Source organism: Polypterus senegalus, chromosome 6 (assembly GCF_016835505.1).
Source record: "Polypterus senegalus isolate Bchr_013 chromosome 6, ASM1683550v1, whole genome shotgun sequence".
Lineage (NCBI taxonomy): Eukaryota > Metazoa > Chordata > Cladistia > Polypteriformes > Polypteridae > Polypterus > Polypterus senegalus.
The window spans coordinates 113015964-113034699 of NC_053159.1; the positions used below are offsets into that span (position 1 = coordinate 113015964).

At 39.7% G+C, this 18736-nt stretch overlaps 1 protein-coding gene across 5 annotated transcripts in view; it reads left to right on the forward strand.

The window, feature by feature from the left end:
* Positions 1-18736, forward strand: part of LOC120531412 (RIMS-binding protein 2-like) — a 374849-nt gene that overhangs the window by 203665 nt on the left and 152448 nt on the right. For all 5 annotated transcript variants that reach the window (XM_039756810.1, XM_039756806.1, XM_039756807.1 and 2 more), the window contains one exon: positions 6746-6874. In XM_039756810.1, coding sequence (XP_039612744.1) covers positions 6746-6874 — 129 coding nt within the window. The remainder of the gene's footprint in view (positions 1-6745; positions 6875-18736) is intronic.

Here is an 18736-nt window from a genome sequence, read left to right on the forward strand (position 1 = left end):
GAAATTGGAAAAAATCATATTCGCACTTAGAGGATCTGGCAGGATCTTATAATTTAGATTGAGGAAGCAGATTCTCTTCCCTTTTTTTTTTTTTGGACTCCATTTATTTTTATTCATTTATTAATTTACTAGCAAAATACCCGCGCTTTGCAGTGGCGAAGTACTGCCTTAAAAGTTTTATTAAGAAGAAAATTAAACCTTTTTAAACTGAGGGAAAGTATACCAATAAATATTTGTTAAGGATTTCTTTGTATACCACATTGTGAGTTCGGCCCTCCGGTTGTAATATGACCAAGCTGTGCGCTGAGCTTACTCTTGAGCATGCAACGTACAGTCGGCCATGTGAAAAGTAATCTTGTCTCAAATCTCACAGCTTGGATTGCTGCTGTCATAATCGGTTTGAGTTTCATGGTTTGTTTCAATTACGATAGTATTTGCAGGACTTGTGTTGAAGTGACATTCGGCATCTATCAAGTGTTGTAAGCATTGTCACACACGTGCGAGTAGGAGGCAGCAGGTTCAGGCCCCTTTGATGACATCAGTTCCTCTCAAGACCTTTAAAGCCTCCATCTTAGGCTACTGTAGCAGTTCTGTTTTGGACTCTGTGATATGCACATCGTTTGTTTGATAAAGAAAACCCTTTTGCAGTTGGGAAAAACAATATACGGGTGGCTGCCCCAAACCTTTATAATGTCTTGGACTCGTTTTTATGACAGTGCCGTAGTCGGTAGGATGAAGTCCCAGAAGAAAACGGGACTCTGACATATAATGAACCAGGTAGGAAAGTACCGGTGCCGAGTTTCTTCGGGGGAGAGTGCATTTGGGGGTCAGGAAGGACTTAGTACAGGCTCTGCTCCTCAAATACAACCCCGGGCTTATAACTTACCAAATGGAGAATGTGAAGGGGACATACGGGCGTAGGCTGGTTTCTGGGGATGAAACAAAAAGGGCTTATTATACTGTATTATCTCAGAGGAGAGAGCTGAGCCGCCCATTGGGACTGAGGTCCCAGATAAATATGGGCTATCCCCAGTCCAGCAGGTTAAAATAATAAAAAAACTGGACACTTGATCCAGAGAGATCAGTCCAGGAGCAGGGTATGGCCCTCTGGGAGAAGGTGGCTGTATGGCTAAGGCCATTTGAATTAACCACATGCCAAATAGTTCAACAGGTAGCCTGTCTCCTCTTTTTAAAAGGTCTCCCTAAAAACTTTGCCCAGCTGGGCTGGGGTGAATTCCATTCTATGGAAGAGCTTATAAAGCTCTTGAAAACACCCAAGCCAGTCTCAAAATCTGGGAGAGCAGAACAGCCCTCTAGTGGATTTCTTAGAGATCACATCCTACTGAATAAGTCTCTTGCACATACATCGGAGCCTGTTTCTGAGTTCCTGGGCCACCGGGCGTGCAACCTACCTGGGAGCGAGGCGGGATGTAGGTGGAAGGGGGGAGATAGTTTGTGTGCTCTTGCCAACCCCCTGACGTGTTTAAATACAGGATACAGTATGTAGTCATTAATGGTTATAAACTCCTTGCACTGTTTGATTCCAGCAGCAACGTTTCCATTGTTGATTGCCGATATGTTTTACCGCGACAGAGAATTAAAAAAAAGACCAGTATTAAATGTATTCACGGAGACATCCGAATATACAACACCGCCCTGTGTTTTGTGCTAAAAAAACATCCCATGGCGATCCACCCAATTGTCCCTTCTCAGCGATTCTAGGACGGGACTGGTCAGAAAATAAATGCGGTAAACTATTGACTACTCCTGATAAAAACTTAGGCCTTGTTGTAGATGGAGATAACTCGTCTCAAGCTGTCTCCACGCCGTGTACCTAGCCGGCGGAGAGAGATACGGAAGCCCACGAGGAGGATGGAGAGATTCCTGGTCCGTCGCAGGTGAATACGTCATCCACCCGCGCCGCGAAGATTCGGGAGGAATGCCCTCCCCTTGAGGTCAGACCGGACCCTCTCTTCGACATTTACTTTCAGTTCAAACAAACACCGGCTTCTTTTAAAAGGGAGCAGTGGAGTGATGACTCCCTAAAATTTGCAAAAAATGCAGTAGTCCTTGTCAACGGCCAACGCACACACCAGCCCATGCTACAAGGACCTCACTTTGTAATACAAAATGATCTATTATATCGGGTCATGGAACATGGGGCGGAGATTCGGAAACTGTTGTTAATTCTGTGAATTTACCGGCAGCAGGTTTGTGAATTAGCTCACGCCCACCTCCTTGGAGGCCATTTAGGCTCCGAAAAAACTTTAGAGCGGATTAAGCTCAGATTTTATTGGCCAGGAATTAACGAGGAGGTTCGCCGTTTTTGTATTTCTTGTCCAGAATGTCAATTGCGGCAAATTCCTAGAAAGGACTGTGCTCCTCTTGTTCCCCTTCCCTTAATTGATGTCCCCTTTTGAACGTATCGGGGTCGATATTGTAGGACCCTTGGAGCCCTCAGCCCTAGGACATAAAAATATATTAGTCCTCGTGGATTATGTGAAACCAATATCCAGAAGCTGTTCCATTGTGCTCAGCTACATCTAAAGCAATTGCACGGGAACTAGTAGGAGTATTTGCACGTGTTGGTATTCCTAAAGAAGTCCTAACGAACCACGGAACACTTTTTACCTCAGAGACGTTCAGGGAAACGGCCAAGTTACTGAAAATAAAGCACTTAAAGACCGCGGTGTATCATCCTCAAACCGACGGTCTAGTGGAGAGGTTTAATCAGACTCTCAAGCAGATGCTTCGCAAGGTGGTCAGCGGGGATGGGAGGAATTGGGATCAACTCCTCCCCCTCGTTCTCTTTGCCTATCGGGAAGTCCCACAAGCCTCTATGGGGTTCTCTCCTTTTGAATTATTATACAGACGACAATCCCGAGGTATATTGGATATTTTGAAAGAAGGTTGGGAAGGAGAGGTTCTTCCCTCTACAAATATTTTGGAATATATCGCACAGTTACACGATAGATTTGAGAAAATGCGACCTATTTTAAAAAGTCATATGGAAGAGGCACAAGCAGCACAGGCCCGTTATTACGATTGTGGCACGACACTCCCGAGAATTCCAGCTGGGAGATCGTGTCATAGTATTATTTCCCACCTCTCATTCTAAATTACTCATCCATTGGCAAGGACCTTATGAAATTAAGGAGAGAAAAGGATTGGTTGACTGTTTGGTGAAACAATCCAATCGTAGACCAACTGAGCGGGTTTATCATGTGAACTTGCTGAAGCCGTGGAAGGAGAGGGAACCAGATCCCTCCTCCGCTCAGCCCTGCTCATTCCTTGCTCATATAGACACCCTTAATTTTGGAGTGGAATTAACCTATAGACAAAGATGGGAGCTGGAATCAGCTATCCTGTCCGTCTCAGAGGTGGTGAGTGAAAAACCCAGACGGACCTCTCTGATTGCGCACGAACCAGGGGTTATAGTCCGAGAGCGCCCCTATAGACTTCCTGAGGCAAAGAAAGCAGAAGTGGAACTGGAAATCAAGCGGATGCTGGAACTAGGAGTGATTGAGGAAAGTTATAGTCTCTGGTCCAGCCCATTTGTCTTAGTTAGTAAGCCTGACGGCAGTTGGAGGTTTTGCAATGACTTCCGTCAGCTTAACCAGGTCTCCCTTTTTGATGCTTATCCCATGCCTCGCGTGGATGACCTCCTCGAGAGACTTGGACAAGCTGAATTTTTGACCACACTTGACATGACAAAAGGGTACTGGCAGATTCCTTTAATGGACTCCGTGAAGTTCAAGCGTGCAGCACTCCTAGCGGACACTGGCAGTATCGTGTTCTTCCATTCGGGTTACATGGGGCTCCTGCGACTTTCCTGCGTCTAGTGGACAAAGTGCTCCAACCCCATAATGCGTATAGTGAAGCCTATCTGGATGACGTAGTCATCTATTCCAGTACATGGAAGGAACACGTACAGCAGGTCACTGCGGTATTGCGGACACTGGGAGAAGCCGGGCTTTGTATTAATCCCAAGAAATGTTTTTTTGGATTGAAAGAAGCTAAATATTTGGGCTACCTCGTGGCTCGGGGTATTGTGAAACCACAGTGTTCAAAAATAGATGCCATTGTTAAATGGTCCCGTCCGAAAACCAAGAGGCAGGTCCAAGCCTTTCTCGGGTTGGCCGGGTACTACCTCTGGTTTGTACCTCGGTTTTCAGAGAGCGGCGCCTTTGACGGATCTTACAAAGAAGAGGGCTCCTAATCATATGGTATGGACTGACAAGGCGGACACTGCATTTAGTGACTTAAAACAGGCTCTTACGTCAGCACCAATATTAAAAGCTCCTAATTTTTCTCTCCCTTTTATTCTCCAGATGGACGCTTCGGCCACAGGCCTGGGTGCAGTGCTCAGCCAAAGCGTCGATGGTGTTGAACACCCCATCATGTACCTGAGCCTGAAACTGTTGGATCGAGAGACCAGGTATGCAGCGGTGGAAAGAGAAGCCTTTGCGATCAAATGGGTGATTACGCAGTTGAGGTACTACCTCTTAGGCCGGGAGTTCACTCTAGTGACGGATCATGCTCCTTTACAGTGGATGGCCCTTCACAAGGAGTCGAATTCACGGGTCACTAGGTGGTTTCTTGACCTTCAACCTTACAAGTTTTCGCTTATTCATCGTAAGGGTTCTCTCCATGCCAACGTTGATGCTCTCTCTCGTGCCCACAACATTTGTAAGTAAGCTTTAATGAATAAGCCTGCCAAATTTCAGTTTTCTACCTACACGCGAAGTTGGAGAATTAGTGACGTTGGAAAGTTCAATATGGTGGCTGACAGTGGCATCATATCACCGAAATAAGTACATACATCGGTTTCGGTTAGCTCCGGGAAGCCAGCTACTAAATTTCGTGAAGATGGGGCCATAAATAAGAAAGTTCAACATGGCTAACGTTTTCAACCGTTATGACCGTTACGCATAGAATTTTGAAATGAAACCTGCTTAACTTCTGTAAGTAAGCTGTAAGGAATGAGCCTGCCAAATTTCAGCCTTCTACCTCCACGGGAAGTTGGAGAATTAGTGACGTTGGAAAGTTCAATATGGCGGCCGACAGTGGCGTCATACCACTGAAATAAGTATGTACATTGGTTTTGGTTAGCACAAGGAAGCTGCCTACCAAATTTTGTGAAGATGGGGCCATAAATAAGAAAGTTCAACATGGCAGACGTTGTCATCCGTTATGACCGTTACGCGTAGAATTTTGAAATGAAACCTCCTTAACTTTTGTAAGTAAGCTGTAAGGAATAAGCCTGCCAAATTTCAGCCTTCTACCTACACGGGAAGTTGGAGAATTAGTGATGAGTCAGTCAGTCAGTCAGTGAGGGCTTTGCCTTTTATTAGTATAGATCTATTTACTTATTTTTACTTGCTTAAAGTTTTACTATGCTGGCCTAGCTCTCTTTCTCAGCGGTGGGCGTTGATTTGTTTCAAACCTATTTTTTGTAAAACTTGATTTGTTTGTATGGAATGTTATTTGATTTTAATAAAACCAATAAAATAAAAAAAAAATGATTTAGGATTAGTAAAACTGCCTTAACTTTTTTTTTTCTTAAAATTATATTATTTAACTTAAATGGCAACACTAAGAACTGCTACAGCTATTTTATATCTTGTCCCCTTAAGCTCCTGTACTGTTCTCCTTCTCAGGTATCTGCTGTTTGTCCTTCTGTGAGGTTAACTTTACTTTTTTTGTCTGCTCTCCTAACTTTGCTCTCCTATTAGTCCTTACTTAAAAGCTCTCCACTCCAGTGTTTGTATTTCCTGGTATTAATGAACCCTTACGCAGTGGCCCTCTTAACTGCTCTACCTCTGGACTGCTAAGAACTGTTCAATCTAAAATAAACAAATACATAAAACTTTATTACCTTATCTGCTACTACAGCCCCTTGTGCCTGATTGGCTGCACTGCTGAGCCTTCCCCTTTATTGTTTTGAAGTCATCCGTGGACTTTTTTCTTTTCTTTTAAACTAAGGAAACGATGTTAAGACACGGTTATTTGCATTTACAGATTCCGATCAGTTACTGCTGCTTTCTACCCTACCTCCTCGATGCTAGTTCAGATACAGACAACAAGAACAAGTACAGTATAAGGAACTTTTCCAATCACACCTCCAAACACCCAGCTACTTTTGCTCTTGTGTGGGCAATAAAAAAGCAAAAAAAAAAGTTATAAAAAGAAAAAAAACTTCCCACACAGTTTCTTAGCGGCAACTAAAAAAGTTTTTTAAGAGCGAAATGTATTTTTTTTTATTTAACTCTCACACCACAGAAAACACCAAAAACTCCCAGGAGCCTCTAGCATTTGCAAAGTTCATGTCAGCACGCCTCAAGATTTAAGTGAGACGAATTCAGTCAAGAGAATTTCTTATCAGACATCTTAAAATTTTAAAGCAAAGAAAAATATAAAACAATATCAATGTGTAGAGAGTATGTGTGTGTGTGTGTATAAATAAAATAAAAATAAAATTTTATTACCACCCAGGTATTGAGTTAATTTTATATCCCTGGTTTTTTCTGCCTGTTGTATTTAGCAGTTGATATTTTCTGTGATCTACATTTGAACCAAACAATGATATAGAACATGAAGTTCAATCAGATTTGTGTTATTTATTACCATTAAAACTCCCTATTAACATTGTTAACTGTTTAGTCCGATGCCTGTGTAGGAAGACCCTGGTAACTTCATCCTTGAATTTCTCTAGAGTCTGATGTGTTGTTTAATATCTATCTAGCGCAAGAGCTGCTCTCCTGAAACAGAGGAGAAGGTGAAAAGACTACAGCAGAAGAATGCCGAGCTGGCAGTTATAGCTAAGCGGCTAGAGGAGAGAGCTCGCAAGCTGCAGGAGGCCAATCTCAAAGTGGTGAGTATATTGGATGTTTTTTTTCTACTGGAGAGTTTGAAGAGCATTAGTTTAGACTAGACAGACAATACAGTAAGTAGACCTCTCTACATATGGTAGTTTTCTAACTAAATTCAATATTTGTGTGCTGTCTTGCTCTAGTATTAAGTCACTCTGCCTTATGTTAATGAATCATTCCTTAATGGAGACCATAGTCTTTTGTTTGTGTGGTTTACCTCCTTTGCAGTTGCTTTAATCCTGACCCAATGCACATTCCATTAATATCAGCTGAGCTTCCCTTTCTCAATATTAAAAACTCGCATTAAACCTGCAAAGTAAATAACTGTACAATAATTCTTATAGTAGTACTTTATTAAACACAGCTGTCTTTCTCACAGGCAAAGAAGAATTTACTGGAGAAATAGATCACAAAAGATGAACACCTGCATTGATAAATTACTAATCTTTTACTAGTACTGCATGTGGCAAGATACTATTTTTTGTTCGGAGATATGTAGCAATATTACTACTACTACCGCCACCGCTAGTTTTACTCTTGCTCCCATTTATCTATTTTCGAACTTGCTTAATCCAGTTCTGGGTCATGGGGGACCACAGCTTAGTCTGGTAGCATAAGGCGTATAGCAGCAGCCAACCCAAGATAAGACATACACAATGGATAAATTTACATTCATCTATTACCCTAGAAAAAGTAGACCTGGAGACTAAAATAAATAAATAAATGACAGAGACACAGAGAGAATGTGCAAAATCTACACAGGAGTCTTGAGGTGGTTGTAATTATGAATTGTTGCATTTTTCAGACTGAGGATGGAGAGTCAGAAATTTTAACACAGATCACTGGACTAATGGAAATATGCAGGCACAGTTCATTCTCTTAATTGTATATATTGCTGTTTTTGCTACTACTGTATATTTTTTATAGTGATAATAATAATACATTTTGTTTATGTAGCGTCTTTCTCTTGCTCAAGGTGCTTATTTTAAAGAACAGTAAATATAAATCATTGATTTCATATATTTACTGAACTTGTACTATCCTAGGATTTGCTTATAGTAAAAAGTGGCAAAATCATTTAACCTGATTCTTGGATCTTGCAGTGAAAGTTACTAAGAGTAGGATTATTTTTTTTATTCCGCAGTATAAGAAATGTAAACACTTATTACTTTATTACATTGCTAGTTGCCACATGATTTGTTCTGTTAAAAAAAAAAAAAAAGAGTTGATTACTTTAGTCACATCAGTACACTTCTTGCATGAATTCCCAGCATAAACTCGCATTGTAGAATCTTCCATGTAAGGAATGGCCTCTTTGCTGTGTAACAAAACTTTCTTATGGGCATTTAGAAGGACAGAAACACCAACATAAAAATTATCACAAGCACTGCATTTTTTATGTAAAAAAATGAACTGGTATTTTCCCTTTCACTTTCATTTACTAGATTTTTTTTCAATTTTTACCATTTTACAACTAGCTTTTTCTTGGTTCTCTGTAATACTATTCCATAGATGTGTGCACAGCTGTATTAGTTTTTCATTAGTTTTATACTTTCTGGGTTATACTGTAGTTTCACATTTGTATAAGATCTCAGAAACTATTCTCAGTTTGAAGTGCAGTATAATATTAGACTGATTTGAAGTAGGTAGACAAAATCAGCTTAGGTAAAGTAAAACAATTAAATTGTAAAGGTGATTTTATTAGTGTTAAAGCATATGACAAAACAAAGCAATATATACTGTAAATGGAAGGATAATGTATGTGCGTGCATAGGAAGAAAAGTTGAGGGAGGATAAGAGAAGAGAATATATGGGTTTTAGCATACACATTTAATAAACATATATTTTAGTTAAAATGCTTGTCCTAGGTATGATGTTAAATTGCATCCAGCCCTGCAAACAAGCCTTTAAACTTGCAGGGAAATCTTGGGGTTTGGTGGCAGTATTAGCACTCTAGCCACCGTAAAAACTTCATACAGCTCTGAAACAGCAGACAGGATTCCTTTCTGTGGGAGTAGCTCTGATGCAGCTGCCCATAGTAAGGCTGCCAGCATTATGAAGGGGTTGAGGGAAAGCCCTCAGGAGTTTCTTCCCCAGAAGAGTCAAACCCATCGGATAGCAAATGGAGTCAGGCCTTTTATGGTTTGGAACTGGTATGGTGATGATTCGTCACCTCTTGCATGGCAGCACTTCGGTCCCAATTTGTGGCGGCCCATCCAGGTAGGTGTGTGGAACATCTTGTCTGTCTGGCAGATGGAGAAGCACAAGAGCAGGAGTTTTTAGAAATAACCAGTGTTTTTTAACATAACATGTTAGAGCACCAACATGGGGTGAAGCTTGTCTGGATTTAGTATTTTGTAATAAATCAAGGTAGAATTGAGGTTGTAGAGGTGATTGAACCACTAGGGCCAAGTGTCCATAATATAATACAATTCTCAGTATTTTGTAAGAGTGGAGATGCAAAGACTAAAATTGTCAAGTTGAACTTTTTGGCCAATTTTGACCAGATGCAACCAAGTCTAAGAATGATACGCTGGGATAAACTCTTAAGTATGGAGACAGTCGAGGAGCAGTGGAACAGGTTTAAAAATGTTTTACATGTAATGCAGGACAGATACAGTGCATCCGGAAAGTATTCACAGCGCATCACTTTTTCCACATTTTGTTATGTTACAGCCTTATTCCAAAATTGATTAAATTCATTTTTTTCCTCAGAATTCTACACACAACACCCCATAATGACAACGTGAAAACAGTTTACTTGAGGTTTTTGCAAATTTATTAAAAATAAAAAAATTGAGAAAGTACATGTACATAAGTATTCACAGCCTTTGCCATGAAGCTCAAAATTGAGCTCAGGTGCACCCTGTTTCCCCTGATCATCCTTGAGATGTTTCTGCAGCTTAATTGGAGTCCACCTGTGGTAAATTCAGTTGATTTGACATGATTTGGAAAAGCACACATCTGTCTATATAAGGTCCCACAGTTGACAGTTCATGTCAGAGTACAAATCAAGCATGAAGTCAAAGGAATTGTCTGTAGACCTCCGAGAAAGGATTGTCTCGAGGCACAAATCTGGGGAAGGTTACAGAAAAATTTCTGCTGCTTTTAAGGTCCCAATGAGCACAGTGGCCTTCATCATCCGTAAGTGGAAGAAGTTCGAAACCACCAGGACTCCTCCTTGAGCTGGCCGGCCATCTAAACCGAGCGATCGGGGGAGAAGAGCCTTAGTCAGAGTGACCATCGGGTTCTTGGTCACCTCCCTGACCCCGATGGTCACTCTGTCAGAGCTCCAAAGGTCCTCTGTGGAGAGAGGAGAACCTTCCAGAAGGACAACCATCTCTGCAGCAATCCACCAATCAGGCCTGTATGGTAGAGTGGCCAGACGGAAGCCACTGCTTAGTAAAAGGCACATGGCAGCCCACCTGGAGTTTGCCAAAAGGCACCTGAAGGACTCTCAGACCATGAGAAATAAAATTCTCTGGTCTGATGAGATAAAGATTGAACTCTTTGGTTTGAATGCCAGGCGTCACGTTTGGAGGAAACCAGGCACCGCTCATCACCAGGCCAATACCATCCCTACAGTGAAGCATGGTGGTGGCAGCATCATGCTGTGGGGATGTTTTTCAGCGGCAAGAACTGGGAGACTAGTCAGGATAAAGGGAAAGATGACTGCAGCAATGTACAGAGACATCCTGGATGAAAACCTCCAGGTCACTCTTGACCTCAGACTGGGGCGACAGTTCATCTTTCAGCAGGACAACGACCCTAAGCACACAGCCAAGATATCAAAGGAGTGGCTTCAGGACAACTCGGTGAATGTCCTTGAGTGGCCCAGCCAGAGCCCAGACTTGAATCCGATTGAACATCTCTGGAGAGATCTTAAAATGGCTGTGCACCAACGCTTCCCATCCAACCTGATGGAGCTTGAGAGATGCTGCAAAGAGGAATGGGCGAAACTGGCCAAGAATAGGTGTGCCAAGCTTGCAGCATCATATTCAAAAAGACTTGAGGCTGTAATTGCTGCCAAAGGTGCATCGAGAAAGTATTGAGCAAAGGCTGTGAAAACCTATGTACATGTGATTTCTCAGTTTTTTTATTTTTAATACATTTGCAAAAACCTCAAGTAAACGTTTTCCACGTTGTCATTATGGGGTGTTGTGCCCAGAGGGGACTGGGCAGTCTCTTGGTCTGGAATCCCTACAGATTTTATTTTTTTTCTCCAGCCTTTGGAGTTTTTTTTTGTTTTTCTGTCCACCCTGGCCATCGGACCTTACTTATTCTATGTTAATTAATGTTGACTTATGTTTATTTTTTATTGTGTCTTCTATTTTTCTATTCTTCATTTTGTAAAGCACTTTGAGCTACATTTTTTGTATGAAAATGTGCTATATAAATAAATGTTGATTGATTGATTGATTGTGTGTAGAATTCTGAGGAATAAAATTAATTTAATCCATTTTGGAATAAGGCTGCAACATAACAAAATGTGGAAAAAGTGATGCGCTGTGAGTATTTTCCGGATGCACTGTACATACCTAAATTTGGAATTAATAGGAAATTTTAAAAAAACTCCACAGTGGATTAATAAAGATTTAAAAAAAAAGTTGCAAAGGAAAAAACTGCCAGTCTCTATGTTGCTGTATGGGACTGTTTCTTTTGTACTACAGGACATGGAGAGGAAACAATACTACAGAGAGGTCAGTTCAGCGTTATATGCATTCATCAAATTCAAATGTTAACAGTTCACACACACGCAAGGACTGTCCTCCCTACATTTACGACATGTGTGCCTGTTGCACGAGTTTTTTGTAGTAATTCTAGTGTTAACATGCATCACAGGAAAATTAATGGAAGGAATTATTAACGATAAGATTGAGCAACCCCTAGCAAGGACAGGAGTTATTCTGAAGTCAGCATGGGTTCAGAAGAGGGAGGTCATATTTTACTAACACGCTGGTATTCTATGAGGATGCAACAAAAGGGTAAAATCAAAGTGGAGCATTTGATATTATTTATCTTGACTTTCAGAAAGCATTTGTTAAGGTGCCACATTAGAGGTTAGGGATTCAAACTAAAAGAAGTGGGGGTTCAGGGTGATGTTTTTAGATGGGTGCAGAATTGGCTCAGACACAGGAAGCAGAGGGTGATGGTGCAAGGAACCTCATCAGAATTGGCTCATGTTAAGTGTGGTGTTCAACAGGTATCAGTGCTATATAGCCCCTGCTATTTTTAATATTTATAATTGATTTAGATAGTAATATAAGTAACAAGCTGGTTAAGATTGCAGATGATACCAAGATAGGTGGATTAGCAGATAATTTGGAATCTGTTATATCATTACAGAAGGACTTGGATAGCATACAGGCTTAGGCAGATTTGTGGCAGATGAAATTTAATGTCAGTAAAAGTATTACACATAGGAAGTAAAATATTAGGTTTGAGTACACAATGGGTGGTTGGATATTCGAGAATACACTTTATCAGAAGGATAAGGATTTCCATTGTATGTCACTTATGAGAACAAGAGTTATAAAAATGCAAATTATGGGGACATTTCAACAGTAGATTTTGCTTTTAACATAATTAATTTTATAGTTTGTGTTAATTTTCAGTTTTGTTTTATACTGATTTATTTATTTTAATGCCTTGATTGTTTTTATCCTGTAATGTCATTATTTATTTATTTATTTATTTTTTAATGGGTGACGCCATTTTCCGGTTGCTACTGTGTTGTTATGCTAGGACAGCCAGGAGTGCGTGAAATGTGATTAAATTGTCATAATTCAAACAAACCTTACCTACTAACTCTCACGTTTTGAGAATGATTTTTCTTTACTGTTTTTGCTCTGATGACTCAATTGATATCCCAGTTCAAACTTTGCCCTGTTCTTTGACAACATTTACATCATCTATTCAATTATTCTCAGCTAGTGTTGTTTGCCATTTTAACAGTTCTGTCAGTTCACTGAAACAATCTCTTCTTAAAAGACCATTCATTCACAAATATCCCAACATGAGTCATCATTTTTGCTTTTGCAAATATGTCCCCCAGGCACAAGGTGAGCAATAGCACTCAACTTTGGCCTGCTATATGTTTGGAAGAGCACTGAATAGCCATTGCACCAGTTCCCTCAACTTTATTGTAGAGTCTGATAAATATGACTAACTGACATGTTAGGATTTCATATTTATACTGTATTTTAAAAGTACATGCCTACATGGCCGTGCTACGGCACAGATAACAGTGGTATTGGCTGCATAAACAACCAAAAATCAACTTTAAGTCAGCTGGCCTAGATCTCTTGTGCTTAGTGTCCTTACTGGGGCTTTAAGAATTAATTCCTATGTGGCAGAGTCAAGGGAATGAGTAGAGGTTATTAATAGCAAATTTAGTTTATTTTAAGATGCATTCATTTAAAATATTATTCCCTACACAGAATATATTCATGGGCTAGCCAGCCAGATATTTTTGAAGGTACACACCATTCCTGGCATATTCCAATAAATTGTGACTCAGGTGGCTAATCATTTGTTTCATCGCTCAACTGCTGTTGTGACAATGTGAGGTTGTTTTCTTGAATTGAGGTGGAGGCTGGTGCACACAATAATACCATTATTTAAATTCAGATTTAACAGGTTTAATTTTGTTATATGTATTAAGGAAGATTTGACAGTTGTTCCTGATTTTTCAGAGTAGCATCCACTTGCAGAGCCACAGCACCATATGTCACCATAGTTATAGACCCGCAGTTACAGACTGATGTCGCCTTTGTTTCAGGACTGACTTACTTTTGGAAGGTTTCGACAGATCTCGGCAAAGCCCGGAAAGTAACGTCAGGTAAAGGACCCGTTAAGAAAATATGCAATAGAAGTGAGAAGGAGAAAAAGTACATCAAACCAAATAATATGCGTTGTGTCATACATCAAACTATAAACAATACGGATCGTTTCTGTGAAATACACCATTAACATTTACGTTGTGTTCTGGTCTGTGGGAACCATTTAACATGTTGACAAAATTAAAATCATCAAAATCTGTTAACTGAAAAAAGTTTTTCATTTAAATTCATGAAACGAAATATATACGAAATAATTACAATGTTTGCACCACATTAGAGTAAAAGTGATTAAGTTTTTTAAAATGTACTATGCATGTGTGCAGTATTGTTCCAAACCAATTTAGAAAAAACGTTTTAGCCAATCTAATATTTTTAAATATGTATGTGAAGAAAATGCCAATACATATTCTACACTGAATTATGCTATATACTAGCAAAATACCCGCGCTTCGCAACGGAGAAGTAGTGTGTTAAAGAAGTTATGAAAATGAAAAGCAAACATTTTAAAAATAACGTAAGATGATTGTTAATGTAATTGTTTTGTCATTGATATTGAGTGTTGTCATATCTATCTATTTATATATATCTGTATATATATATTTATATATATCTGTATTATATATATATATCTGTATATATCTGTATATATATATATATATATATATATATATATATATAGCAAAATACCTGCGATTGGCAGCGAGAAGTAAAAAGAAAAGGAAACATTTTAATAATAACGTAACATGATTGACAATGTAATTGTTTTGTCATTGTCATGAGTGTTGCTGGCATATATATATAAATATATATATATATATATATATACTGTATATATACATACTGTATATACACATATACATATCTACATATATACTGTATATACACATTTATATATACAAATCTACATATATATATCCACATATATATATATATATTAGGTGGGACTCGATTAAAAAATTAATCCAATTAATTAGAGGCTGTGTAAGAATTAATCTTGATTAATCGTATGTAATCGACACGTAAATTTGCCCCAAATCGCAAATGTTTTTTTTAATTTAAAAGTGTTTTAGTGGGCGACAGAATCAAATAATAGACATGGACATGAATATTGTAAACTGAAGCTGTTTTAATTTCTGAAAAAAAGCCTTTAAACTGCATTTGAATTCAAAACAGAAACAAAAATATCATCCCTGGTTAAAATTGGGCAGACTTAAAAATAAAGTGGTAGTTTAAGTACTTTAAGTAGATTTTCAGAATAGTATTGTCTTTAAATAATAATAACCAAAATTTCAACATAAAGTGCAGTTTTTCTTCTTAAAAAATAAGTCAGAAACATAAAAGGTAATTTGACCAACTTAATCTTTAAACTCTGAGTAACCTTAGCCAAAATTATTTTGTACATTAGGCTAAAACAGTGTGATCATTGAACATTTTGTAATTAGATGTAATTAGAATTACTAACGGTCACGGAAGTCCAATGATCCCCAGTAAGAGCCACAAAGTCCGCTTTCTGTAATGCATCTAATTTTGCTTGCTTTTCATTGTGCACAAAACCATGCTTTTATCAAGGCTTTCGGGAAGTCGAAATGATCAGTCGTAGGAACGCGCTTTATTCCGACTCTAACATTTTTGTAGCTGTGATGTGTGCATCAGTGTAATGGATGTACCAGGAAATGATGCATTGACAAAAGTTCCCGCTTGCTTGGAATTGAAAGTGTGATTAAATGCGTTATTTTTAACGCGTTATGGAGTACATGCATCGAAGCTTCTCAGCTGTGCTTGTGCTAATAAAGGGAAACATTTTAAAAATAACGTAACATGATTCTGCGTTAACCTAATATTTTTCATACGTCCCAAACCAAGGAGATGCGAAGGTAAAATGAATCAGTAGCGCGCGTACATACTCAGTGCATCCCCTCTCGAATCGAACCTCGAATGTCGGCATTAGAGGCTTAAGACTCTACAATTGAGCCACAGCATGTGGCTTGTCTATCTGAGTATGTACTGTAGATAGGGGTATATATATACATTTAAATATATACCCGCGTATCGCAGTGGAGAAGTAGAAGTTATGAAAAAGAAAAGGGAACATTTTAAAAATAACGTAACATGATTGTCAATATACAGTAATTGTTTTGTGAGTGTTATTGAATGTTGCTGTCATCAAGGATTTGATTATCATTATTTCTTTCAATCAGGGTCGATTTTATGCGATGTGTTGTGTTCAAGTTACATTCCGTGTTTGTCAATCGCTGTAAAGATGACAGGTTTCATTCATCGATTCGTTTCTTACTGCATCAATAAACAGCTCGTCTTCTTCTTTATCTGAGACCTGACACACTGCATGCACGGGTTTTTTACACTGTCTTCCTTTAGCGGGACATTGACTTTTTCCACCGTGTGCTTTGTTTCCACAGTAGCTGCATTTATGAATATGCTTATCAGACGCTTCATATTTTTTGCTGCCTTTTCAACTGTGTAATTCGGTTTTTGTTCAGCGCTTTTTGGAACTGTTGCTTTTTATCTGTGCACTGCGCCAGTTCACGTGAGCCACTCTCGTGTACTTGCATCGAAGGTTCCCAGCTGTGCTGGTGCCATCTCGTGCTATGTCCATAGCTTTATTTAATGTTACCTTAGTCCTGGCACTTAAAACTTTCTCTCGCAGTTTCGCTGAGTTTGTGTCAAACACCACCCTGACCATCTCATCTTCCTCTCCATAAGCACAGTCCTTCACCCGTGAATATTTACCCGTGGCAGTTTGCTATTGGATTGCCGCTGACGGACGGCCTTCTATGGGCAGGCACTAAATTACAAACGCCAGCGCAGCCTGTCTATGAACTTAATTTAAAGTGTAGATTTACATCGTGCTTTGTTTCCGAAGTAGCAGAACTCGCTTCTTATTGTTTCGCTGCCTTCTCAATTATATAATGCATGTTTTCTTGAGCGCATTTTTGAGGTCTTCCTGGTTTTCTATGTACTGCGTGATTACGTGGGAGGCGTGATGATGTCACACGAAACTCCGCCCCCACGGCGTTGAAGCTCATCTCCATTACAGTAAATGGAGAAAAACTGCTTCCAGTTATGACCATTACGCGTAGAATTTCGATATAAAACCTGCCCAACTTTTGTAAGGAAGCTGTAAGGAATCAACCTGCCAAATTTCAGCCTTCCACCCACACGGGAAGTTGGAGAATTAGTGATGAGTCAGTGAGTGAGTGAGTGAGTGAGTGAGTGAGTCAGTGAGTGAGTGAGTGAGTGAGTGAGGGCTTTGCCTTTTATTAGTATAGATTAATTGCCTTATATAGAACTGTCTAGTGTTTGTCACTTATTATTATAAACGATAGGCCATCAAAAGAAAAAAAAGAAAAATACTAATAAGAACACACTTTATTTATATGGCACCCTTCCTATCCCCAAAATTCAGAAAGAACAACAGGACCTATATAACATTGGGTACAAATAATATCTTCACTAAATAAAAATAAATACAGGATATGCAAAACATTCAAATAGAATAAAAGACAATCATGCAGACTAAAATACAACATATAATACTACAGATACTACAAAAAATCTTGAACAAATAGCATAAATTGTGATAAAAATGCATACCCTGAGTACCTGGACAGGTAAAAGGGGTAAACTGAAAGAAGGGGCAGAACGTCAGGTCTGTTTAATGTCTTCCTAAACTAATGAGTTATAACAAATGAATGTCAGCTAATGTAATTAATTTTGGGAGGTCATTCCACAATCAGGGCGTTGTACAGCTGAAGGCCCTGCTGTCACCCGCAGGGTGCAGATTAGTGTGGGGCACCAAATCGGAGGACCTTAGTGGGCAGGTCAATAACAGAATTTGATATTCAATCCTGTAAGACACAGGGAGCAGTGAAGGTGCAACAGGATGGCTGTGATGTGCTCACTGTTGCCAGTCTGTGTCAGGACTGTTGCAGTTGAGTTTTGAATCAGCTGGAGCTGTGATATAAGATTATATTATTATAAAATTAAGATAACTTAATTACTGTATTATAAATTAAGGCACAAAGGTTGCCCTGGACATGACATAAGCTACATAGTGTCTGAGAGTGGGTCCAAGGATTTCATCCCGATACCTAATGGCAGTCAAGGTGCCGTTGTCTAGCCTGTAGAGGTCTGTACGTTCCTCCCCAGACTGACCATTACTGACCCCCCACCAAACCAGTCATGCTGAACGATGTTACAGGCTGCATAACGTTCTCCGCGGCTTCTCCAGACCCTCTCACGTCTGTCACATGTGCTCAGGGTGAACCTGCTCTCATCTGTGAAAAACACAGGGTGCCAGTGGTGGACCTGCCAATTCTGGTATTCTATGGCAAATGCCAATCGAGGTCCACAGGCCCACTAGAGAACGTCGGGCCCTCAGGCCTCCCTCATGAAGTCTGTTTCTTTTTGTCAGAGGTCAGAGACATTCACACCAGTGGCCTGCCTGCTGGAGGTAATTTTGTAGGGCTCTGCCAGTGCACATTCTGTTCCTCCGGTCCTCCTCCTCTGCCTCTGTCCAGCTCTCCTAGAGTAACTGCCTATCTCCTGGAATCTTCTCAATGCCCTTGAGACTGTGCTGGGAGACACAGCAAACATTCTGGCAATGCCATGTATTGATGTGCCATCCTGGAGAAGTTGGACTACCTGTGCCACCTGTGTAGTGTCCAGGTATCGTCTCAAGCTACCAGTAGTGATATAGACCGTAGCCAAATGCAAAAAAAGTGACTAAACAGATGAGGAGGGAAAAATGTCAGTGGCCTCCCTCCACCTGTTAAACCACTCATTCCTTTTTTGGGGGTTGTCTTATTGTTGCCCCTCTAGTGTACCAAAGCAGCTGAAACTAACAGCCCCTCTGCTACTTCACTGACCTGATCAATAGCCCAGAAGTTTCATTGATTTGATGCTATACTCGGATTAAAAAGGGTTCCTTAAATTTTTTTGAGCAGTGTATTTTAATGTAATGTGGTTTTGTAAGTCACTACACACATTATTGAAGTACACTCA